The sequence below is a fragment of the Cervus elaphus genome, chromosome 23 (genome assembly GCF_910594005.1).
Source record: "Cervus elaphus chromosome 23, mCerEla1.1, whole genome shotgun sequence".
Lineage (NCBI taxonomy): Eukaryota > Metazoa > Chordata > Mammalia > Artiodactyla > Cervidae > Cervus > Cervus elaphus.
Window position 1 is genome coordinate 17,662,231 of NC_057837.1, and position 24,864 is coordinate 17,687,094.

Below are 24,864 nucleotides of genomic sequence, written 5' to 3' on the forward strand. Positions count from 1 at the left end.
TGAATTCCCACTTATTCTGTTATAAATTCTGTTATTTAGATAACAGAGAACATATATATGGAATGCTATTTAGATTAATCTGATAAAAAGTACAATAAATACCAGTCTATCGAGAACATACAATTTCAGAGAATTAGGGAATCACGCATAGTCCTAGGAATGATCTACAAGACTACTATCTTCTCCCCTAAAAGCTCCTGCCCTAAATACATACTTCCAAGACCTTTATTTTGATTTCTAGGTGAGGATCCTGTTCAAATGGAGGAAGTAGTTTGAAATCAAATTGTTAGTAAGGAGAACACATCTGTGATTTTCTTTAAACTTTTCCATTTAACAAAAACACAGAAAGGTGAGAAAATTATACACAAGAAAACAAAGAACCAGCAGGTTTTAATTCTAAAGATGTTCAGTGAGAAGGATTCTCTCATAACTGTTAGTTTCTGAACTACGTCCCATAGAAGGGGAAGATCCCACAGGGGTCACTGCAGACTTGTAGAACAGAGAAATCACAGTTCCAGGGTCTCTGGCCACTCCTTTAGCTAAAGGGCTCTACACTTGTCTCCATGATACATAATACTGTTCCACGGAAAAGCTTTTTTTTGTTTTTTGTGGTTTTTTTTTTTTTTGAAAGAAAGATTGTTTTCTTTGGGGAAAAAAAAAACTTTTTGTAAGGGATGAGACTCATTGATTTACTCAAAGTTCCTAATTCTACAAAAGAAGTAACAAAGCCAATGGCCTTCTGAGTCCTATGCCAGCTACTTCCTCAGATTAAGAAAAAACACATAGATTTTTAACTATAACATAGAGAAAAGGAATACGTAAAACCTTGTTTATAGTTCAATAATGCTTGTGGCATGACATGACGTAGTAGCTTTCTAACTAAATCATATGCCTTAAAGGCATGAACAAGAATAAATTAATATCGAACTCCTACTTGGAGAAGTTGATATATTTAATGTTTAAAGCATGCATTTTTTTAAACACAGGAAAGGGAACTTGAAGGAGAAAATCTTTATTTGAATCAAGCAGGCCAAAACTGAAGAGATTCATCCTTCAAAGGATGTTTGCTTCCTCCAGATAAAACCTGGTTTATTATAATGAGTCAACAAATGAATTATCCACATTTTGGGTTATTTAGGACAGAATTTAAAACACACAACAGATCTCTCTTTACTGTCTAGCATACTTCTATCCAAGCTCTCACCATTAGTTAGTTTATACAAAAAGTATGAGTGTAATCTCAACTATAATCTAAATCTGGTCAGAAATTACAGTTGAACTTCATTTCCTCAGCCTGAAGTTTCAAGGGGAGGACTTATACTCCTACCCTCCGTGTGAGAAGAGAGGAGATTTACCTAATGTGTGATTAGGGACAAGGAATTAAGAAGTGCTTGCTTGGTTCCAAATTTCTTTTTGAAAAGATGTTATGTGCCCACAGCACCGTGAATTTGGGTCTGCAGTAGGCAGCCTGCCCCTGGGACGGGGGTCAAGCACTTGCCTTCTCCTCTGAGGCCTGCGTGGGGCAGTGTCTGACTTGGGATGAAGTGTTGGGAGGCCCGCTGTGACTGCACAGCTAAAGCACGTCCTCCAGGTTCACGGCTCTCAAGTACTAAGACCCAACGTAGCCGCAGTGCTGTCGATGAAACCTTAGATTGCTCTCCTATGATGGCAAGAAGCCAAATGAGAAAACGGGTTGAGACTGCATTTAACAAGGGCTACTTTTATCTGCACCATAAACATCATGAAAACACCATCAAAACAATAAACCCGGGTGCACTGACTGAAATAGATATTTTAATCACAATGATTACACAATGAAAACTAGTTGCAATTTAAAGACTCCCCATCATTGCTATCTCAGTCATCATTAATCCAGGTGATGTCAAGACAGAGACAAAAGTGAGCTTCATTTACAATTTTTAAATATTTGATTTAACTAACAAATTTAGAAACATTCTACAACTGCTCAGCAAGATATTGTTTAGAAATTTAAATTTTAAAAAAAAGAGAAAGAAAACAAATACCACCAAAACTTAAGGGATGGAGCAAAAGAAATTCTCAGAGGAAATTTTATAACAATAAATGTGTACATTAAGAAAAAAGAATGTTCTCAGATAAGCACCCTAATAAGGAACCAGAAAAATAAGAACATACCAAGCCCAAAGTTAATATAAAGAAGGTAAAGAACAGAATGGAAATATATGATATAGAAACTAAAAAATAACATAAAATCAATGAAACTAATAAGATCTGTTTGTTTAAAAATATAAACAAATCTTTAGCTAGACTCATCAAGAAAAAGAAAGGACTGAAATAAAATTCTAAATGAAGAAGACATTACAAATGACAAGATACAAGAACAAAGGATCATTGGAGAGTTTGATGAACAATTATATACCAAAAAATCTGATATCCTAGTAGATATGGACAAATTGCTATTTGTCCTCAAATATCCAAAAGTTCCTCAAATATCTAAAAAACTCTTTCTTACTGTAGGCTTCTTTGAGACACTATGTAAGGTTATTACTATGTGACTTAGGTCTCTTTTACGTTTCTTTCACATTAGAACATTTCCCACTCCTTTCCCATGTCATTGAGTAGCTAGAAAATACTGGGCTCAGAGTCCTGAAGAACTGGCCACACTCTGAATATGTTGCAAAGCCATTTCTTAAACTGTGAACCCCCTGGCCAGCTATGAGTTCCAGATACGTATTGTTTGATATGGTAGACACTCTGCACTGTCTCACTTTGGGAAACTGGTGCATGTAACATCTGTGCCCACAGCACCCTACTCCTCCCCTGGATCCACTTAGAACCCCAAGCAGTACCTTTCCTCTCTAGGAGGTCCCTAACGGTTTTCCAAGGAGAGCTGAAAAGCAGAGTAGTGTTTCCACAATCCAGAGACCCAGAAGCCTGGGGCTGTGTAGGTGCTCTGCTGGGAAAGAACCAAAGTTGATTGTTTCAGGAAAACAAACAGCCAACAGTATCTGTGTTCCAGAAGCTCTTATCACAAACACACGTAGAGGACTTGCTGAGGCTCAGCGGCAGAGGTGCCACATCTGTTCTGGCAGGCAGACAGCAAGCAGCAGGCTGGGGTGCTCAGGTGGATTTGCATGTGAACCCAAGTCGCTCCTTTCCTTGTACTTACACGCATCCTGCATCAGCAGGTAGAAACAGTAATATGGTAGAAGCTCCCGCAGCTCAGAGCACCTGGAGCCAGCGCCTTGCTCTGGATGCTAAGGCTCCTGGGAAGGAGGGATTTACGGGCTGGCCAGGGGGCCTCTTCTACACACCAGTCCAGCAGCACTGGCAGCTTGTCCTGGCCACATGTTGCATGGTGGCTTCAACGTTCTAAACATCTAGGCTGGAACTCATGCCTTGAGTTCCCACTCATCTGGGCTACTTTCAGGGTCCAGTCTCCTTCCAATAATCCAGAGGAGCCTGAGAGGAACCCCTGGAGAAATCAGAAGTGAAAAACTCTAAGATACTCCTTTTGATGAACTAAGAGAGCAGCTCAAATGCAAACATGCACACGCTTCAGTCTGGATGAACACACGCTGGCTGGCTGTCAGCTTTGAGCCAGGCTTGGTGCTCGGCACTGGGGTGTATGGAGAATATTCCAGACGACTCCAGACTGGAATATCCCACTCCTCCCAATGCTTTCAATCTGAGAACAGATTGAATAGATATCAAATGATTCTAATAAAATACCACTAGCATCTGTGAAGGCTTTCCAGGTGGCAGAGTGGTAAAGAATCTGCCTTCCAATGCAGGGGATGCAGGAGAGCTCAGGAAGATGCCCTGGAGAAAATGGCAACCCACTCCAGTATTCTTGCCTGGAAATTTGCATGGGCAGAGAAACCAGGCAGGCCACACAGTCCATGGGGTCACAGAGAGTTGGACCAAACTTAGCGACTGAGCACGCACACAAGTATCTTTTGCACAGGACATTACAAACTTCACAAACACTGGCCATGAATAGTAAATTAATCTATAAATTGATCCCGAATTCACAGATGGATAGTAGTAGGCGGGTGTTTAGAGTCAAGAGATATCAGAAAAAATTCTGACTTACCATTAATAACTTGCCTTATGATCTCAGGCAACCCCTCCACCTCGCGGGAGCCCTGTGTCCTCCCTGTATGCAGCACTGGCAGCTGAAAATAAAGTGATCCTCGGTATTTGAGAATCTGGGAGAGGTGACTTTTATTCATCTTAACAATAGTAGCAGCAGCATTATTGTATGTAGACACCAGGGGTCTGGATGCTTTTTCTCCTACAGCAAAGTTTCACAGAAATAGATTTTCCTGCCGCAAATGCCAGGAGAGGTCATTTACACCGGTCTCTTTCACCCTTCCCTGCTGGGCAGTCTACGCACGTCGGTCACTGACAGTAAATCTGACTACTCAGCAAGCTGAGTTGTGCTCAGAATGAAACCAGTTGGCTGGAGCCAATCCACGAGGACAGGTAGAATAAGTCCAGGTTGCTGAACTCGGGCCATCTGCACAGTTGAACTTCCAGGTGGTCTTGGAGAGCAACCTTCGGCTGTTTATAATGTCATAGTCCTTTAGTAAATTATGTCCTGTGTGTGCTAAGTGAACTAAAATTATTTACTGTGTATCTGACTTACAGATCGACTCCTTTAACTCCTAGGGAATCAATCACTCTGTCGTTGAGTTGTTGTTTAGTTGCTAAGTGTGTCTTAAATTTTGTGACCCTAAATCCTGACTAACTTTCAAACATTTTAAGGGCTCAGCCTCAAATGAAATACCTCACATTGAATAATAAAAATATCAAGCTCCATAGTAGGAGTAATTATTTTTTAAACTGTATGTCTGAATGCACTAAAAAAAAAAAACTATCCTCAAAAGTTTTCAAAAAAAATGACACAAAAGCATAGGTGAAGTCAACTTAGCCAGAAATAACTATTAATTTGGGCACTTTGAGGTAAGTTGAAACAGGTTTAGTATTTTTCTTGGTTTCTAAAAGTCAGTGTCTTTAATTAAAAATAAAACTAAAGTTAGATGACTGGTGTTTTGACATCCAACCAAGTTTTATTTCTGGTACAGCTATCCAGACTAAAACACCTCTCACAGCAAAACTTGCCCATTTTTATGTAATGTTTCTTTATACTCAGCTCTCTAAGCTCCACACCATCATATCCTGTTCTAAGGAATCTTGTTCCACAGTACGTGGAAGTACACATACGTGTTCATTTCCCCTCTCTGTAAGTCCTTTCCAAATGTCTGGCAGAGAATCTGGATGAAGTGTGAAGGCCCCGGACAGTGGCCATCAGACAAGGACCACGTGCTAACACCCACCACACTCTCCAGGGCTGTATGATCAGTAAGGCTTGAGTGGGCCACCCCAGGCTCGAAAGATTCCAATTGGTTTTCTGTGACCTTGGCCTTGGGCTCTGTGATGTCGTGCATAAGGCGAAGAGTCTGAAAACAGGTGACCTGTTTCCAAACACTAACTCCACCATTTCTTGCTGTGTCATCACAGGCAAACCATTGAAATCCTCTGAGCCCCAATTCCTTCTTTCTACCTAGCTACCTATCCAACCATCCATCCATCCATCTTCTATCTTCATCTATCACAGCAGGTTGTGGTAAAGAGGAAAAGAGGAAGTATAAAGAGGGAGACACTTTGAAAATTGCAAATGCACAAATTAATAGCAATCATTCAGATGATCATAGATGGACAAGGGCTTAGGACCTAGGCCTAAACTTGGGCTTTCTATTGTCTGAGGGTTTCTGGGATTTGAGGCAAGAGTGAGGCAGGGAGTGTGGGCCAGGGGATGATGACTCCCCGGACAGTTTCATGAGGTGGTCCCAGGGCCAAGTCAACATGGCTGTCATTAAGTGTGAAAGAAATGAGTGTCACACGTGGGAGGAGGAGAGTAGTGTGATGTGGGATATTAAGTTGGGAGCTGAAGACCTGTTAGACCTGGATCCTGGACTAGAAGGAGGGCAGTGGGAGAAGTGTGGAAAGAGCCTGAACCAGACCAAATGGAGCCTTTTCTGGACCCCTGTTTTTTCATTTTCCATATGTGCTGTTGGATACAGAGACCGCCAATTTCCTGTTTGGTTACCCTTAAAATAATTCTTTAAACTATATGCCTTTTCGAATTATTCATTTGTGCATATTTCAAAATGCATATTAATTCTATCGTTTAACAATAACAACAAAAAACACAATATGACATTTCACACCTGTTTAAGTTCACATCCAAAACATTTCTTCATCTATCTAAATAGTTGCAAAGGATATAATCTCTGGTGAACCAGAAGCAGGAAATATTTAAAAGTAAAATCCTAATATGACATCTTCACTGTTTCCAGGACAATCTAATACCACAGCAATTTGAGATCCACCATAATTCATTTTAATATACACCTATAAACTCATCTTTAGTAGGCAGAAGTTATTTCATTTACTCCTTAAAGTTCTATTTCCACTCTACTTTCTTCACATAATTTTATGTTAATGTGATACATTTTATGCCTAAACCTTTCATTGATCACTAATATTTATCTGCAGCAAAAGTATGTATATAACTTGAATTTAATTTTATACATTTTAATTTGAAAGTAATGTTTAAATCCTGTAGTCAAGTAGCTCTAGATATTAAAGAAATAATTCTAGACTGAATTATTATTATAGATGCTATTAATATGTGACTTATCACAACAGGATTTCATAAATATTATTAAATATAAAAAGTACAATGTTATTGGAAAAACCAGTTTTCACCAGACTTACTAAATTAAGATGCATCTATTTCCTAAAATAGATGACAATCTTCACCAACATTAATCTCATTTTACAATTATTGTTGTTTCAGTTATTCTACACACTATGAAACATTTTTCATGAAAATGAAAGGAACTTTATCATAGCAATGTTCATTACCAAGCTCCCTGGGATAGGGTGATCTATCATCAAAATGATTTTTAATGATCTAACTTCTGACAGAGCTCAATTTGGTCTTCTCTCAGTTTTCATGAAAGCAAAGTATTAGAAATCATCTGAGTTGCAAAAAGATTTCACACTAAATCCATAGACTCTTTCACTTTCTCAAAAACACTATTTTGTCTGGCACTCGAGAGATGTGTGGGCCCTGGAGAAACTCATCATAGTAAGCAGAGGGAGAGAGGCAGGTCTCACCTTTATGGAGAGGTCTTTGTAGAAAGCAAGACCCTCCACCCACCTGGGACCAATCACTGTTGCTCAGCTCTTGGCAGAACAACCTTTGGAAAGGGTGCACAGGCAGGCTGTGGATCTTCAGTTTTTTTTTAATCCACGTATTGATGTAACCTTAGCAAGAATTCACATACCATCAAGCAGTCCAATTGTGAAGGCTACCCCCTTGGACTGTATGGAAAATCCTGAAAGAGTTGGGCATACCAGGCCACCTGACCAGCCTCTTGAGAAACCTGTATGCAGGTCAGGACACAACAGTTAGAACTGGGCATGGAACAACAGACTGGTTCCAAATAGGAAAAGGAGTACGTCAAGGCTGCATATTGTCACCCTGCTTATTGAACTTATATGCAGAGTACATCATGAGAAACGCTGGGCTAGAGGAAGCACAAGCTGAAATCAAGATTGCCGGGAAAAATATCAATAACCTTAGATATGCAGATGACACCACCCTTATGGCAGAAAATGAAGAAGAACTAAAAAGTGTCTTGATGAAAGTGAAAGAGGAGAGTGAAAAAGTTGGCTTAAAGCTCAACATTCAGAAAACTAAGATCATGGCATCTGGTCCCATCACTTCATGGCAAATAGATGGGGAAACAGTGGCTGACTTTATTTTTCTGGGCTCCAAAATCACTGCAGATGGTGATTGCAGCCATGAAATTAAAAGACGCTTGATCTTTAGAAGGAAAGTTATGACCAACCTAGACAGCATATTAAAAAGCAGAGACATTATTTTGCCAACAAAGGTCCGTCTGGTCAAGGCTATGGTTTTTCCAGTGGTCATGTATGGATGTGAGAGTTGGACTGTGAAGAAAGCTGAGCGCCGAAAAATTGATGCTTTTGAACTATGGTGTTGGAGAAGACTCTTGAGAGTCCCTTGGACTGCAAGGAGATCCAACCAGTCCATCCTAAAGGAGATCAGTCCTGTGTGTTCACTGGAAGGAATAATGTTGAAGCTGAAACTCCAATCCCTTGGCCACCTGATGTGAAGAGCTGACTCATTGGAAAAGACCCTGATGCTGGGAAAGATTGAGGGCAGGAGGGAAAGGGGACGACAGAGGATGAGATGGTTGGATGGCATCATCAGTTCAATGGACATGGGTTTGGGTGAACTCCAGGAGCTGGTGATGGACAGGGAGGCCTGGCGTGTTGCGGCTCATGGGGTCGCAAAGAGTCAGACACGACTGAGCGACTGAACTGAATTGAACCCCCTTGGACGGTCTGGGAGCTGATTCCCACTGACCTGGGGGCTGAGTCTCAGTAGAGCTGGCAAGCCTGCACAGCGAGGGATCCCCTGACTTCTCCAGCTAGCATTCTCCAGACTGGGTTGGGGCGGGGGCACAGGGGCGGCATTTGTGCACATTGAAATGTGAGTGATTCCCAGTGAAGATGGAATCTCAGTTGAAAAATATTTGGGAAAAGCTCCCTTTTATTTCCCCCTCTTAGAGATTTGCAATCAAACCACAATATTAAAGGCTAAAGAAAGCTGTTTAACTTTCTTTAGTGTAGAATTTTTGAAATCAGTTTGCTTCCCCACCCCAATCTCTTCTCCCAAAGAACACACAGTTGTATAGAAAGACTTTAAATCATGTGCTCTGGTCCCCAGAGCTCCAAACTGAGTCTCCTGTGAGTTCATACATGGTCTGACCTGTTCATGACAGCTGCAGGCCTCTCTAGTTTCCTGGGGACCTGAGATTGGTTGGTTTTCAAGGACTGTTACCCTCTGCCCCAGCCTTTACTGACGTTACCCGTTTTTAGAGGGACGTTCTGGTACAACAGGAAGGTTTCTCTGCTACTGATGCAGGGGCAGCCCTCACTGCAGCCATGAACTTGAAGCCTTATGATCAGCTCTCAAATAACCACCAGTGGAGGGTCAGTTTGGTGCCTCCCTAGCTCAACATCAGTCCTTCCAATGAACACCCAGGACCGATCTCCTTTAGGATGGACTGGTTGGATCTCTCTGCGCAGTCCAGGGGACTCTCGAGTCTTCTCCAACACCACAGTTCAAAAGCATCAATTCTTTGGCACTCAGCTTTCTTTCTGGGCCCCACAGTCCATGACAGTGTTGGCCTAGTCAAGAAAGGACTATAATTAGATGCAGAGTACAATTAAAATCAAACATATATGAGTGGTATGTGTGGGTGAGAAAGAGACTGTGTCTCATCATATAACTCTCTTTATTACATCCAGAGCCACATGGATTGTAATCATCTGGTTTGAATTGTCCATCTTTTCATTGCCAAGCATGAAGAGTTGGCTACATTATCGTGATGAAGATGAGAATACAGAGTTCAAGTACTACCGCCGGGGAAAGACGTCCCTGAAGCTGTTCACTACACGGGAAAGAGGGCTGGGTCACCTGACTTGGGTCACATTTTGGAACATCACAGGCATTTGATCTAAGACACCACCACTGACAATACAGAAGAACAAGTCCCTACTATCCTTTCCTCTGGGAAGACTCCAGGACTTCAAGTTAGAAATCAGTCAACATGCTGTGAACCAGTGCTGAACATTTTGGTTAGCATGGAGATCCAATCAGGTCTCCACCCTGACAGCAGCTCAGAACTCAAACAAATCCATCGTACCTGCTGGGAAACAAGGTTGGAGAGTGAGCTGGTGGAGCATCTCTGTTCTTGGAACACAGGAATTGTGAAGCATGTCTGCCTGTCCCTTCACTCCACACACCGTCTTCACTCTACACAGAACAAGATAGCTGATGAGAGCCAGAGGCCAAGCACATGGATGACTGGTCCAGTGGCAAGCAGAACTGACTGCCCCTTGGGAAGCCTCTGCTCTCTCCTGTGAAGCTGCAAAATAACCAATGCGTTTTTAAAAGCTTCTGCTAACCGAGGAGCACAGAACTCAAAACAGCTGGACGGAATGAGAGAAGGCATCAAAACTAGTTTTTTATCTTAAAACCATTAGAGATTTCCTGGGAAATTATCCTCCCAAACTCTCTTTTATGGGAAGACAAAGGGAGCAGAAATCAAATGGTTTGCCTACAGGGAAAGGAGTATGTCAAGGCTGTATATTTTCACCCCACTTATTTAACTTATATGCAGAGTACATCATGAGAAATGCTGGGCTGGATGAAGCACAAGCTGGAATCAAGATTGCCAGGTGAAAGATCGATAACCTCAGATATGCAGATGACACCACGCTTATGGCAGAAAGCGAAGAAGAACTAAAGAGCCTCTTGAGGAAAGTGACAGAGGAGAGTGAAAAAGTTGGCTTAAAACTCAACATTCAGAAAACTAAGATCATGGCATCTGGTCCCATCACTTCATGGCAAATAAATGGGGAGACAGTGGAAACAGTGACAGACGTTATTTTGGGGGGCTCCAAAATCACTGCAGATGGTAACTGCAGCCATGAAATCAAAAGACGCTTGCTCCTTGGAAGAAAAGTTATGACCCACCTAGACAGTCTATTAAAAAGCAGAGACATTACTTTGCCAACAACGGTTTGTCTAGTCAAAGCTATGGTTTTTCCAGTGGTCATGTATGTATGTGAGAGTTGGACTCTAAAGAAAGCTGAGCACGGAAGAATTGATGCTTTCAAGCTGCGGTACTGGAGAAGACTCTTGAGAGTTCCTTGGATGGCAAGGAGATCCAACCAGTCCATCGTAAAGAAAATCAGTCCTGAATATTCATTGGAAGGACTGATGCTGAAGCTCCAATACTTTGGCCACTTGATGTGAAGAATCAACTTACTGTAAAAGACCCTGATGCTGCAAAAGACTGAGGGCCAGAGAAGGGGGTGACAGAGGATGAGATGATTAGATGGCATGTTCGATTCGATAGACATAAGTTAAAGTAAACTCCGGGAAATGAAGGGCAGGGAAGCAAGGCATGTTGCAGTCCATGGGGTTGCAAAGAGTTGGACATAATTGAGCAATGGAACAATAACATGCAGAGGTTCACAAAGAAATGTGACTGTAAGGGGTGACTACAACTGGGAGTTGATATCAGTCAGTTCAGTTCAGTTGTTCACTTGTGTATGACTCTTTGCAACCTCATGGACTGCAGCACGCCAGGCTTCCCTGTCCATCACCAACTCCCAGAACTTAATTCAAACTCACTTCCATTGAGTCAGTGATGCCATCTAACCATCTCATCTCTGTCATCCTTTTCCTCCTGCCTTCGATCTTTCCCAGTATCAGGGTCTTTTCCAGTGAGTCAGTTCTTCACATCAGGTGGACAAAGAATTGGAGTTTCAGCTCCAGCATCAGTCCTTCCAATGAATATTCAGGACTGATTTCCTTTAGGATTGATATGTTGGCTCTCTTTGCAGTCCAAGGAACTCTCAAAAGTCTTCAACACCACAGTTCAAAAGCATCAATACTTCAGTGCTCAGCTTTCTTTATAGTCCAACTCTCACATACATACATACAACTGGAAAAACCATAGCTTTGACCAGACGGACCTTTGTTGGCAAAGTAATGTCTTTGCTTTCTAATATGCTGTCTAGGTTGATCATATATTTTCTTCCAAGGAGCAAGCATCTCATAATTTCAAGGCTGCAATCACCATCTGCAGAGATTTTGGAGCCCAAAAACATAAAGTCTCATACTGTTTCCATTGTTTCTCCATTTGCAGTGAAGTGATGGGACAGGATGCTATGATCTTAGTTTTCTGAATGTTGAGCTTAACACACTTTTTCACTCTCCTCTGTCACTTTCCTCACTTTCTGCCATTAGGGTGGTGTCATCTGCATATCTGAGATTATTGATGTTTTCCCAGCAATCTTGATTCCAGCTTGTGCTTCATCCAGCCCAGCATTTTGCATGATGTACTCTGCATATAAGTTAAATAAGCAGGGTGACAATATAAAGCCTGACATGCTCCTTTCCCGATTTGGAACCAGTCTGTTGTTCCATGTCCAGTTGTTGCTTCTTGACCTGCATACAGATTTCTTAGGAGGCAGGTCAGGTGATCTGGTATTCCCATCTCTTGAAGAATTTTCCAGTTTGTTGTGATCCACACAGTCAAAGGCTTTAGTGTAGTCAAGAAAGCAGAAGTAGATGTTTTTCTGGAACTCTCTTGCTTTTGTAATGATCCACTGGATGTTGACAATTTGATTTCTAGTTCCTCTACCTTTTCTAAATCCAGCTTGAATATCTGAAAGTTCACGGTTCACAGACTGTTGAAGCCTGGCCTGGAGAATTTTGAGCATTACTTTGCTAGTGTGTGAGATGAGTACAATTGTGCAGTAGTTCAAACAAGCTTTGGCATTGCCTTTCTTTGGGATTGGAATGAAAACGGACTTTTTCCAGTCCTGTGGCCACTGCTGACTTTTCCAAATTTGCTGGCATACTGAGTGCAGCACTGTAATAGCATCATCTTGTAGGATTTGAATTAGCTCAACTGGAATTCCATCACCTCCACTAGCTTTGTTAGTAGCTATGCTTCCTAAGGCTGTGACTTCACATTCCAGGATGTCTGGCTCTAGATGAGTGATCACACCTTTGTGGTTATCTGGATAATGAAGATCTTTTTTGTACAGTTCTTCTGTGTATTTTTGCCACCTCTTCTTAATATCTTCTGCTTCTGTTAGGTCCCTACCATTTCTGTCCTTTATTGTGCCCATCTTTGCATGAAATGTTCCTTTGGTATCTCTGATTTTCTTGAAGAGATCACTAGTCTTTCCTATTCTATTGTTTTCCTCTATTTCTTTGCACTGATCACTGAGGAAGGCTTTCTTGTCTCTCCTTGCTATTCTTTGGAACTCTGCATTGAGGACGGTATATCTTTCCTTTTTTCCTTTGCCTTTAGCTTCTCTTCCTTTCTCAGCTATTTGTAAGCCCTCCTCAGACAACCATTTTGCCTTTTTGATTTCTTTTTTCTTGGGAATGGTCTTGATCACTGCCTCCTGTACAATGTCATGAACCTCTGTCCATAGTTCTTCAGGCACTCTATCGGATCTAATCACTTGAATCTATTTGTCACTTCTACTGTATAATCACAAGGGATTTGATTTAGGTCATATCTGAATGGCTGCAAAGAATGTAATCAATCTGATTTCAGTATTGACCATCTGGTGATGTCCATGTGTAGAGTCTTCTCTTGTGTAGATGGAAGAGGGTGTTTGCTATGACCAGTGCGTTCCCTTGGCAAAACTGTTAGCCTTTGCCCTGCTTCGTCTTGGACTCCAAGGCCAAATTTGCCTGTTACTCCGGGTATCTCATGACTTCCTACTTTCTCATTCCAGTCCCGTACAATTTATTTATTTATTTATTTATTTTAGATCCCCTACAATTTAAAGGACATCTTTTTTGGTTGTTAATTTCAGAACGTCTTGTAGGTCTTCATAGAACATTCAATGTCACCTTCTTCAGCATTAATGCAATTACTGGGAGTTGATACACTACTTAATAGATGATAGGGAGTAGGAGAAAAAGGCATCTTCTGAAAAACAGGTGACTTGTCTTGTGCAAGGCACTTATGGGAGAACAGATAACATTTAGGAAAGAGAAATGGTACCTTATATCCCAGAGGATATATGGGAGATAGGGGAGTTTTGTGATAATGTCTGTTTGTCTGGTGCTTTTTCCAAAAAAAAAAGTCTTTCCCAAGACTTTTTCCAAAAAGCAAAGCAAAAATAGATAGATTGGTAGATAGGTAAAGATAAGGTGAAAAGTCTTAGGCAAATCTTATTTATGCATGAAGGAACTTTCTCTAATTTTAACACTGTCTCCAAAAGTAAATCAAAAGCCAATTAAAACTGACTCAAACACATTCCTTTCTATAGTTGAATAATACACAGCTTCTTTATCCATTCATCTATGATGGACATCTAGGTTACTTCTATGTCCTAGCTACTGTAAGCAGTGCTGCAATGAACACTGGGGTACATGTGTCTTTCTGGAATCTGCTGTATGATGAAGGGAACCCAAAGCTGGTGCTTTGTGACAACCTAGAGGGATGGAATGGGGAGGGAGGTGGGAGGGAGGTTCAAGAGGGAGGGGCCATACGCATACCTATGGCCAATTCAAGTCAATGTTTGGCACAAACCATCACAATACTGTAAAGTAATTATCCCCTAATTCAAAATAAAAATTATAAAAAGTTAATTCATTTAAAAGGTAGAAGCTCAGGCAAATCTTATTTCCCCATGAGGAAAGGCCTATGAATCTGTGTTTAAAGTTATATATAGTAAGGTTTATGTCACTATTAACAATTGTAATACATCAAAACATGGACGGAAGCCATAACAGCAGTATCTAAATCTTTAGATCTATATATAGTGATAAAAACTGGAAAATACAAAAATGCTACCAATCAACACCAATAAATATTAACGACATGTCTGGCTGTTTGGGTGCTGTTTAAACAGTCAGTATTAGGGCTCAGTTTGAGTTTGTAAAGGGCGTCCCTGGTGGCTAAAATGGTAAAGAATCCACCTGCAATGCAGGTGACCTGGGTTTGATCCCAGGGTCTGGAAGATCCCCTGGAGAAGGGAATGGCTCCCCACTCCAGTATTCCTGCCTGGAGAATTCCATGGACAGAGGAACCTGGTGGGCTACAGTCCTTGGGGCCGCACAGAGTCAGACACGATTGAGCGACTAACTCTATCACTTAGAATATGGAAAACTCACCAGTGCTGATGTTTAAATCAGCTAAAAAGTAAGTTAGAGGCAGAGAAACATCACTTAAAATACTATATAAATTTTCATCATACACACATAATACAAAAATATTTTCCTTTAATAAAGATTTTCTCATCATGTTTAATGGGAAACAACGAAATGCCATGGAAACGGTCCAGTAGGGGAACTTTAACTATTTATCTTTCTAAATCATGTATTTTTCCTTCCAAATCTGCATATCTTGTTCTTCTGTTTACAAAAGTAGGTCATCACACACATCTGACTCATCTGCAGATCCTCGAGAAGACAGTCTAAAGGCATCAGATGCAAACTGAGCATCAGCTGAAAGAAAAGGAAAGAATTATATTCTTTACCTAAAATACTTGGGTTAACTAAGATCAGTAAAAAAAAAAAAAAAAAAAAACACAAAAAAACAAAAAACCTGAGACCTCTCCTAGTATTCTGAAAAATGAAATCTATCTACAGATGACACAACAGAAAATCCTAACCAAGCTCACAGTTTTCTAATCTGCTCATGGTCACAGGTGAGGCTGAGTGTCAGAGCGCCTGGTTTTCTCACTTTTCATTCGTTTACTCAGTAACTATGTGCAAAGGTTCTGTGAAAAACAGTGGAGTGACAAGACGAAGGTGACCCCGTCCGCCCTGAAAAATGATATGCCCTAAACTGGAAAAACAGACAAACAGGCCATTTCCATACAGAGTCATCAACACTAAGACAGGAAAGATGGCACAAGGAACAGACAGGAGGGACAGCCAGCTTTGTGTCCATACTGGCGGCTCTTTGGTGGAGGTGATATGCATGTCGCTACCTGAAGGACAGGAAAGGACAAGAGGCAGAGGGCAGAAGCGCATAGAGACCGCAGGGGCACAGGCGAGTCTGTGGGATCCTACATGGTCGGGTGGTCAGATGCGGAGCTGAGGGGCAGAGTAAGGTGGTGAAGAGATGAGGCCGACTGCTTTGGCAGGACCCAAATGGATGTGGGTGTGTGGAGCATTTCCTGAGGCTGAAAGATAAACTGATGACGTATCAGTGACAGGGAAACTTTAGTTACCCACCCAGTGACCGCTGAACACGCGTGACTGCCTGAGTCTGCGTGTCCCAGCCTTAACCACCACCAACACTGAGATGGTGTGGACGCCACGTTTTCTGAGAATGGTGTCGGGGTAGGAAGATAGTTCCACAGGGATGGAGGAAGTAGAAGGAGAATACAGCTAGAAATAAAAAGAAATACATAGACCTTCAGAGATTGTTTTTCAAGCTATGGTGAAAGTGAAAGTGAAGTCGCTCAGTCGTGTCCGACGCTTTGCGACCCCGTGGACTGTAGCCTACCAGGCTCCTCCATCCATGGGATTCTCCAGGCAAGAGTACTGGAGTGGGTTGCCATTTCCTTCTCCAGGGGATCTTCCCAACCCAGGGATCGAACCCGGGTCTCCCTCATTGCAGGCAGACGCTTTAACCTCTGAGCCACCAGGGATGCCCTCTATATCCTCAAGGGAGCCACCATACCTCAAGCTATGGTACATGGTGAATAAATAAGGAAGAAGGATATTTTACACTATGACTGCTCATGCTTTCACATTTTTCCTTAGCTATGTATAAAAAAAATTTCACATAGCATCTGTTATCCAAACAATGGAAAGAGATGCCATTTATTGTTTACAATGTATTTCCGAAATCAATGTCTACATTAATTCATACATTTTGGTAACATACCTTCTCTTATTCCTCTAGCTATACTCCTGTCCAACTCCCGCCGCATCTGAAATAAGTCAAATATTTATCTTTAAGATAAACAAGGTATATGTTTATAACTTATTAAACGTGACTTTTAAATAATACTTTTAGAGACTAGACCTAACCTGAAGATTACTTCAGTAGAACAAAAAAATCACATAAATAAAAGAAAATTAATTCCTACTTATTCTGCTTATACATAACAGAGAATACATATAAGGAATGCTATCTAGACTAATCTGATAAAAAGTACAATAAATATCAGTCTATCAAGTACACATAATTTCAGAGAATTAGGGAATGACCCATAATCCTCGGAATGACCCACAAGATGCCTATCTTCTTCCCTAAAAGCTCCTGGCCTAAATATGTACTTCCGAGACTTTATTTTGATTTCTAGGTGAGGATCCTGTTCAAGTGGAGGAAGTAGTTTGAGTCAAATGTTAATAAGGAGAACACATCTGTGACTTTCTTTAAACCTTTCCATTTAACAAAAACACAGAAAGGTGAGAAGATTATACACAAGAAAACAATGTACCAGCAAGATTTAATTCTGAAGATGTTTAGCGAGAAGGATTTTCTCCTAAGTGTTAGTCTCTGAACTATGTCCCATAGAAGGGGAAGGCCCCACAGGGGTCACTGCAGGGTGGAGGGACAGAGAAGTCACAGTTGCAGGGGCTGTGGCCACTCTTTAGCTAAACATTCTATACTTGTCTCCATTTTATATAACACGGTTCCACGCAGAAGTTTTTTTTAAAGAAAGGTTGTTTCCTTTGAAGAAAAAACTTTCTGTAAGGGATGAGACTCATTGATTTACTCAAAGTTCCTAATTCTACAAAAGAAGTAACAAAGCCAATGGCCTTACCAAGTCCTATGCCAGCTACTTCCTCAGGTTAAGAAAAAACACACAGATTTTTAACTATAACATAGACACAATGAATATGTAAATCCTTCTTATATAATTAAACAATGCTTGTGGCATGACATGACTTTCTAACTAAATTATGTGCTTTAAATGCATAAATAAGAATAAATCAATATCAAACTATTTGTAGCAGTCAATATAGTTAATTTAGAAAGGATAAATATTTTTTAAAAACAGGACAGGGAACGTGAAGGAGAAAATCTTTATTTGAATCAAGCAGGCCAAAACTGAAGAGATTCATCCTTCAAAGCATGTTTGCTTCCTCCAGATAAAACCTGGTGAACTAAAATCAGTCAACAACGAATTATCCACATTTGGGGTTATTTAGAACAAAATTTAAAACACACAACAGATCTCTCTTTACTGTCTGTCATACTTCTATCCAAGCTCTCACCATTAGTTAGTTTATACAAAAAGTATGAGTGTAATTTCAACTATAATCTAAATCCAGTCAGAAATTACAGTTGAACTTCATTTCCTCAGCCTGAAGTTTCAAGGGGAGGACTTATACTCCTACCCTCCACGTGAGAAGAGAGGAGATTTATCTAACGGGTGAGTCTGGGACAAGGAACTAAGGAGTGCTTGCTTGGTTCCAAATCTCTTCTTTGACAAGATGTTATGTGCCCACAGCATCGTGAACTTGGGTCTGCAGTAGGCAGCCTGCCCCTGGGACGGGGGTCAAGCACTTGCCTTCTCCTCTGAGGCCTGCGTGGGGCAGTGTCTGACTTGGGATGAAGTGTCTGGAGGCCCGCTGTGACTGCACAGCTAAAGCACGTCCTCCAGGTTCACGGCTCTCAAGTACTAAGACCCAACGTAGCCGCAGTGCTGTCGAAGAAACATTATGATGGCAAGAAGTCAAATGAGAAAACAGGCTGAGACTGCATTTAACAAGGGCTACTTTTCTCTGCATCACGAACATCACAAAACCCTATCAAAACGATAAGCCTGTGTGCACTGACTGAAATGGATATTTTAACCACAATGATTACACAATGAAAACTGGTTGCAATTTAAACACTCCCCATCATCGCTATCTTTCATACCATTCATCCAGGTGATGTCAAGATAGAGATAAAGTGAGCTTCATTTATAATTTTTAAATGTTTCCATTCAGTACAAATTTAGAAACATTCTACAACTGCTCAGCAAGATAGTTTTTAGAAATTTAAATCAAAATTCTATAAGTAAAATAGCAATTAAAAACGTACTCTTGTACAAGAAAATAGCAAAAAATGTTCACCCAAAACCAGAAATTAATCTTTTGATTTAGTATTACAAGTTTGTTTAATTCATTAAAAAGGGTTTATCTAGGATTTCTTCAAGTAAAAAAACACCCATATGAGGTTAGTGTTTAGATGCCAGTGATTCACTTATGCTTACAGGTAAATAAACTGTGGTGGGTGCAACAGAGCTCGGAAGTGATTATGAACCACTGCCAAAGTGAACTCAACTAGGAAGTAAGTCAAACATCTTAAAGTATACTTTCAGTTACTAGGCAAAAAGATTTCATTTCTAAAGTAGAATTTCAAGGCAGCTTTTCAAGAAATTTAAAAAGTTAAGTATCTCTTCAAAACGAGAGCTCTAGGACAAAAAACTCATTAAATGTCTCCTTGATTAGCACAGTTAATGATAGGTTTTACTTAGTGTGCATAAGACAAACAACTCAGAAGTTCACCAAATTAAAAACAAGGATCATTCATAACAGAAATGTGACACCCAGTGAAAAAAAATAGAGTAGAACTAACCTTGGTCAAGTAAGTCTCCATGCTGTCATCTGAACGGCGTGGAATTGAGGTAGAAAACCCTACATTTGCTCGTGGAGTAAGACTTTCATGGAGCACTAAAGGATTATTGAAATTTCCAACACAAGGAGGCTCCAGGACTGGCATGCTGCTAAGAGTGCTGAGTAAAGATCTGTTCTGCTGCTTCTCCACTTCAAGTTTGGTGTTGATCTCTGCCAGCCTCTCATGAGTCCTGGGGAAGATGGAAAACACCAACCTTGCTCATGTTTCCCTAAAGGATTTGCATTTTTTAAGTTGCCGTATAGTAAACGGAATTCCCATTAAACTGTTTGAACCCTGAACACATAGAGCGGGCCTCCTGTAAACCGTGACAGCTGTAACCTTGTTCTAAAGAAGTGCACGTCTCTGGGGCTCCTCAGGTAACAAGTCACCGCTGGGAGAGGAGAGAAAGGGCGTCAGAGAGAAAGGGAGGTGGGCCCACAGTGACCCCTGCTGCCTCTGGGACACGCCTGCCCCCAGGAAACAGTTCAGGGGTGAAGAGACACGCCTCCCACAAAGCCACGTTCAAGCATTTGCTTTCACCACCCTTGTGTACACGTGTCACTCACTACCTCGGAGAATTTAAGCATTTGGCTCTGAGGTATCACCTAGAGCCACAATCTCAAGGGAGGATGAGAAAGTCAAAGGGTGAGGCTGAAAAGAGCTAAAACAGCCCCAGGAACAATTACAAGTATCCCCTGCTTTTCCAAAGTGCACTTTATGTTACTTCACTTATAGGAAAGGCCTACATCAGCATCTGTTTTTGATAATCAAAATAACAAAAAATTTTTTTTGAAGAGGCTTTTTGATTTCATATAAAAAGGTTCAGTGTACGTTTTACAGAGAGACGCACCGCGCTTCCCAAGCAGGGAGACTGGCCCCACGGAGCTCCTTCCCGGAAGCCACACCCCACATCTCAGGTCAAGTTACCTATCTGGGAGCACCTGTGCTTCACTTGTGCGTATTCATTTCATGTACCGACTGGCAGAATGTGTCCTCGGGTCCCTGCTGCTTTGCTTTATGCTGGTTTGGCTTATGAAAGGCTTTCTAGGAAAGCTCTGCTTTCAGGCACTGGGGAAAGCTGGACTCGGCCCTGAGGTATGATCTGCCCTTTCAGTCCTCCACATCCCTCAGTCAGGTCACCATGCTATTTCTAGCCACTCTGAATTATCCTGCTTTTCGCCCCTGTGTTCATTGTCCCCAGTCTCATAAGAATGCCTTTATGCTGTATAGAAAAACCTAAAAGGACACAGTATTAATAGCTTGTCCTAGGGCGCCCTCTAGCAGTGACCATCTAGTCAGCTTTCACTTCCTACTAATCTCATGTATCCCCCTCTATAAAAATTAGGTTTTAGAGACAAATTAATGAACTAAATGTAGTTTCTCTGATTCTGTGTTTTGACTTACTTGTCTAGTTTATCTTCCAATGCCTTTCTCACTTCACATTCTTCTAGGTAGAGTTGCTTATATTTTTCCAACCCTGCTTTATTGGAATCTTCTTGCAAAGTTTTCATTTTGAGGACTTCAGATTCCAAGTCTTTAATTCTGAGGTCCATCTGTTGAGATCCAGCTTGTGTCTAAGGCAAATTGAAACAGATAATATTTTAAAAATAATCATTAACCTGGAAAATTATACTTGTTCCCTTTAGTTTTGAGTCAGTGATTCAGAGGGCGATTTTAAAGGTGAAAAAAAAAAAAAAAAACAGAGCAGAAGTTGAAAACAATTATCATCAATGTGAAGTGGATTAAATCTGAATTATAAAATTAAAGTGGAATCACTGCTATAGTAGTACTTTTATAATCTGATAATACAAAGAATAAGAGGATCAACTTAAAATTTTAAAAATTGAACAAGACAACTTAAGAATAATTCAAGAGGATGGTACCAGTTTTAAACCACAATATTTTCTTTTCTTCCTAATGCTTTTGTTTTTTTTACCAATTGGTGTTATAGAAGAAAGGATTCTCTAGTGAGAATCATTCTGAAAGGTCAATTTAGTGATAACTGTGATGGAAACTGAAAGTTTTAAAGGGAAAACAAGTGCCCCCTTCCTTCCAGAAATCTACAAAACTAACTGCTCTAAAGGAGGTAGAGGAAACACATAAGCTGTATCCATCCAAAATGTAATGTACAGTGAGAGCGAATTCCAGCACATGACAGAGTAACGAATTAACCTAGAAAAATAGGCTGACTTCTTTTAATTTCTCTACGAGATCCTGTCTCGCTCTGTCTTCATCTCCTGTTGATACTGCTCTACTTGACTGTGTTCTATCATATTCATTTCTATATGACTTTTGAGGTTCACTACTTCTCGCTAAAACCTCTTTTTCTTCACTGTAGTTTTTTACATTTCTTTTGCATTAGTTTCATAGATAATAACTCCTGTTGAAAAACTTGATTTTTTGCATCTAGGTGCAGACATTTTGAAGATGCAGTTTCCAGCTCTGCTGGAAGATCATCACTCTTCAAGAATAAAATGATACCATTTGCTAATGAAGAAACTGGACTGAGCACAGCCTTACTCAAACCCAGGATCAAATACATACGATGGTATCTGTATTGTAGAATGGAGGACCAGGGATTACTCAGAGAATCAAGAAAGAAGTTCAAACCACAAAGAGTCACAAAATATATTCTTCACTGTCATCTTTGTCACACAATAATTGCACTTGATTTTACACTCTTCTATTGTTCTACAAGAACATGTTTCTATCTTTCCTCATAAAATGACTACAAGTCACTGCTTAGTAGAATGTCTCTTACTCCTCCCCCCATCTTCATGTCCCAGGATATTAAAGAAGTTTGAGGGATACTGTATTGAGTTATTTAGGGCTAAGTTAATAAATGCCTCCCAAAAGAAAACTGTGAGAACAAGACTCTAATTAAGAAATCTTGTAAATATGGATTCTAATCCCATAAGCCTTTTTTCTGACGTACAAAGATTTTTGCTAATTTGAATTGCATTCCAAAGAGAAATTATTTGCAAGGTTAAAGAAATCCCATTTCCTGACAGTGTACAGAGATGATCCACACATTTTTCTGAACAGTAACAACAAAAAAATGCCTCATTCTTGTAATCCTTTGTTACTGTCCATTGATGCAAGACAAGTGCTGTGCATATGAATAAATATTCCCTGTTACACAAGTGTATACTCAGCCAAGATTTCCCCTCATGGAAAAAATGTCAACAGTGTAAAATGAGGGGCTAAACTATTCCTCAGAGACTAGATAACAAGGACTGATGTGAAAAGGTCAATGAGAGCTGGACAGTCAGGAAAGCTCCATGACGGAGGAGAGACTGGGCGCCGGGTCTGAAACAATGAAGGACCCCAAGAGGGAAAGAGACTGGAAAGGCAGAAAGGACAGTCTGAGCAAGGGCCAAGAAAAGGAGAAATCAGCCAGCTAACTCTGAGGATAAGATCCAACCACGGGAAATAAAAACATGCTCACACAGAATCATGAGAATCAGTGTTCACAACAGCATTATTCATAGCCCCAAAGTGGAAACAACTCAAAGCTGCATCAAGTGATGAATGGTTAAATGGCTTAGCTTACTGTTGCTTGACAACCAACAGAAAGAGAAGAACAGACATGTGCTATCATATGCATGAACCATGAAATCATGATGTCAAATGAGAAAAGCTAATCCCAAAGGAGCATAATGCATGATTCCATTTATATAAAATACCGAGAATAGGTATGTCTAGAGAGACAGATATTAGACTGGGGGTTGCCTGGGGCTGAGGGAGATGGGAGGTCACTGGTGGTGGCTAAGGGATGCAGGGTTTCTGTTGGGGGGGTGATGGAAATGCTCTAAAATTGACTGTGGTCAGAGGTTACACCTCTCCAGACTAAGAGAGACTGAACTACACATGTTGAGTGGGTGAATTCTATGAAACGTCAATTATATCTCAATAGCTTTTTTTTTTTTTCATTTATTTTTATTAGTTGGAGGCTAATTACTTCACAACATTGCAGTGGGTTTTGTCATACATTGACATGAATCAGCCATCTCAATAGCTTTTTAAAAAAAAATCCAATGGCAGGATCCAGATGATCTTCTTCATTCTCTAGTTCGGATGTATGTATTCTACGCCGTCTGAATACGTCCATGCTTTTACAATATACTTAAAATGAAAAGGAAAGAAGGCAATGCCTAAACTTCAACTGGTTTGTATAATACCCTTTCTGCACAAGTTATTCTGAAATCCATGAAATAAATATACACAGAACTCTACAGCCATTCACAAAAGGGAAGATGAGAAATGATAATTTTCTGAACGTTCCATTAAACTAATATTATCCTCTGATTTTAATCTGGCTTGCCTCATCATGGGGATACATCTATCACTTTAAAAAGTATTGTTTCAAAGGAAAAAAAGGCTCTCAACTTGTGTGAACAATGAGGCACAGTTCTCAACTTTTCTAAGGGCAAATAATATAAGAAAAAAATAATTTAATGCAGATGGCAGGATGAAAGTCAGAGTTGAAGAAACAAGTGCATTATAAAGATAAGAAAATTGGAGTAAGTTACTTGTAAGAAAAATACAGAAGAAGCTGACCATGAAAATGAGTGTCCTAAAACACTTTATCCTACATACTGTCAACATGTTCAATTTCTTACATACCTGACTTGTGAGTTGACATAGTTGTAGTTTAAATTTGTTCTTTAAATCCTGTGCCTCAGCTTCTAAGATAGCACGACACCATGACATGCCTTTCAGCGAAGCATCCGACATAGACGGCGTTTTTACGGTGTCATCCAGTTCTTGTTGAAGTTGTCTCACAAGTGCCTAAGAAGATGCTCTGTCACTGAGTTTATCAAATCACTTTACTGTTACATTATGCTCATAATAGATAACTCTAATATATGGACTTTGAAAACTATCACCACACACAGCAACTCACCTTTTTCCTCCTTACTGAATCTGGTTACAGACACAGAAGGGGCCACCCTCCATCCTTTCGGATGTTAAGTTACTCAGACAAAGGATGCAGCCCCACTGTCCGTGCCCTGCCCCTCCCAATAAAACTGCAGAGCTTCACCACCTCACGTCCAGAAAGAAATGAGTGTATAGGTGGGAAAATTGATGGAAAATTACACACTGTGGGAACAGTGTGGAAACATTTTCCTCTCCTTTTTGATTAGAAGCTTTGATTAACTCAGAGATCGTCACATATTCCAACCAGTGCTCAGGTCTTTCCAACAGATTCCTATCTCAGCAGAAAAATGAGGCCATTCCCTTGTGGCTTATCTGTTTCATATCTAGTAGTCTGTCTATGTTAATCCCAGACCCCCTAATTTCTCCCTCCTCCCCGCCTCTGCCCTCGGCTGAGCACCAGGACCTCCTGCGGAGCACGGGGGGCTCTGCTCAGGGCTCTGCAGTCACCTGCCTGGGAGAGGACCCGGAAAGATGGGTATGTGTGCAACTGAATCAATTTCCTGTACCTCTGAAACTGACGCAAAACTGGAAATCAACCATACTCCAATAGAAAAGAAAAATGAAATTCAAAAAATGAGGTTGCTCCCATGGCCTTCAAGGAGCCTCGATAACCTGGCCTCCACCCGCCTCCAGACCGCAGCTCCTACGGCCCGCTCCCTGA

The 24,864-nt window shown here is 40.7% G+C and overlaps 1 protein-coding gene across 2 annotated transcripts in view; it reads right to left on the reverse strand.

The window, feature by feature from the left end:
- Nucleotides 1-4,075: 4,075 nt before the first annotated feature.
- LOC122681641 (ankyrin repeat domain-containing protein 26-like) overlaps nt 4,076-24,864 on the reverse strand; it is a 32,211-nt gene continuing 11,422 nt past the window's right edge. Inside the window, exons 7-12 of one of the 2 annotated variants that reach the window (XR_006337058.1) lie at nt 23,889-24,053; nt 20,667-20,836; nt 19,224-19,452; nt 16,533-16,578; nt 9,795-9,904; nt 4,076-4,157 (exon numbers count right to left, since the gene is read on the reverse strand). Coding sequence is in view for 1 of the 2 variants with exons in the window: in XM_043883926.1 (XP_043739861.1) it covers nt 15,051-15,139; nt 16,533-16,578; nt 19,224-19,452; nt 20,667-20,836; nt 23,889-24,053 (699 nt within the window). In the remaining variant the exon portion in view is untranslated. Of the gene's footprint in view, nt 4,158-9,794; nt 9,905-14,897; nt 15,140-16,532; nt 16,579-19,223; nt 19,453-20,666; nt 20,837-23,888; nt 24,054-24,864 lie in introns of those variants that run through there. The other variant, XM_043883926.1, reaches the window with a different exon arrangement.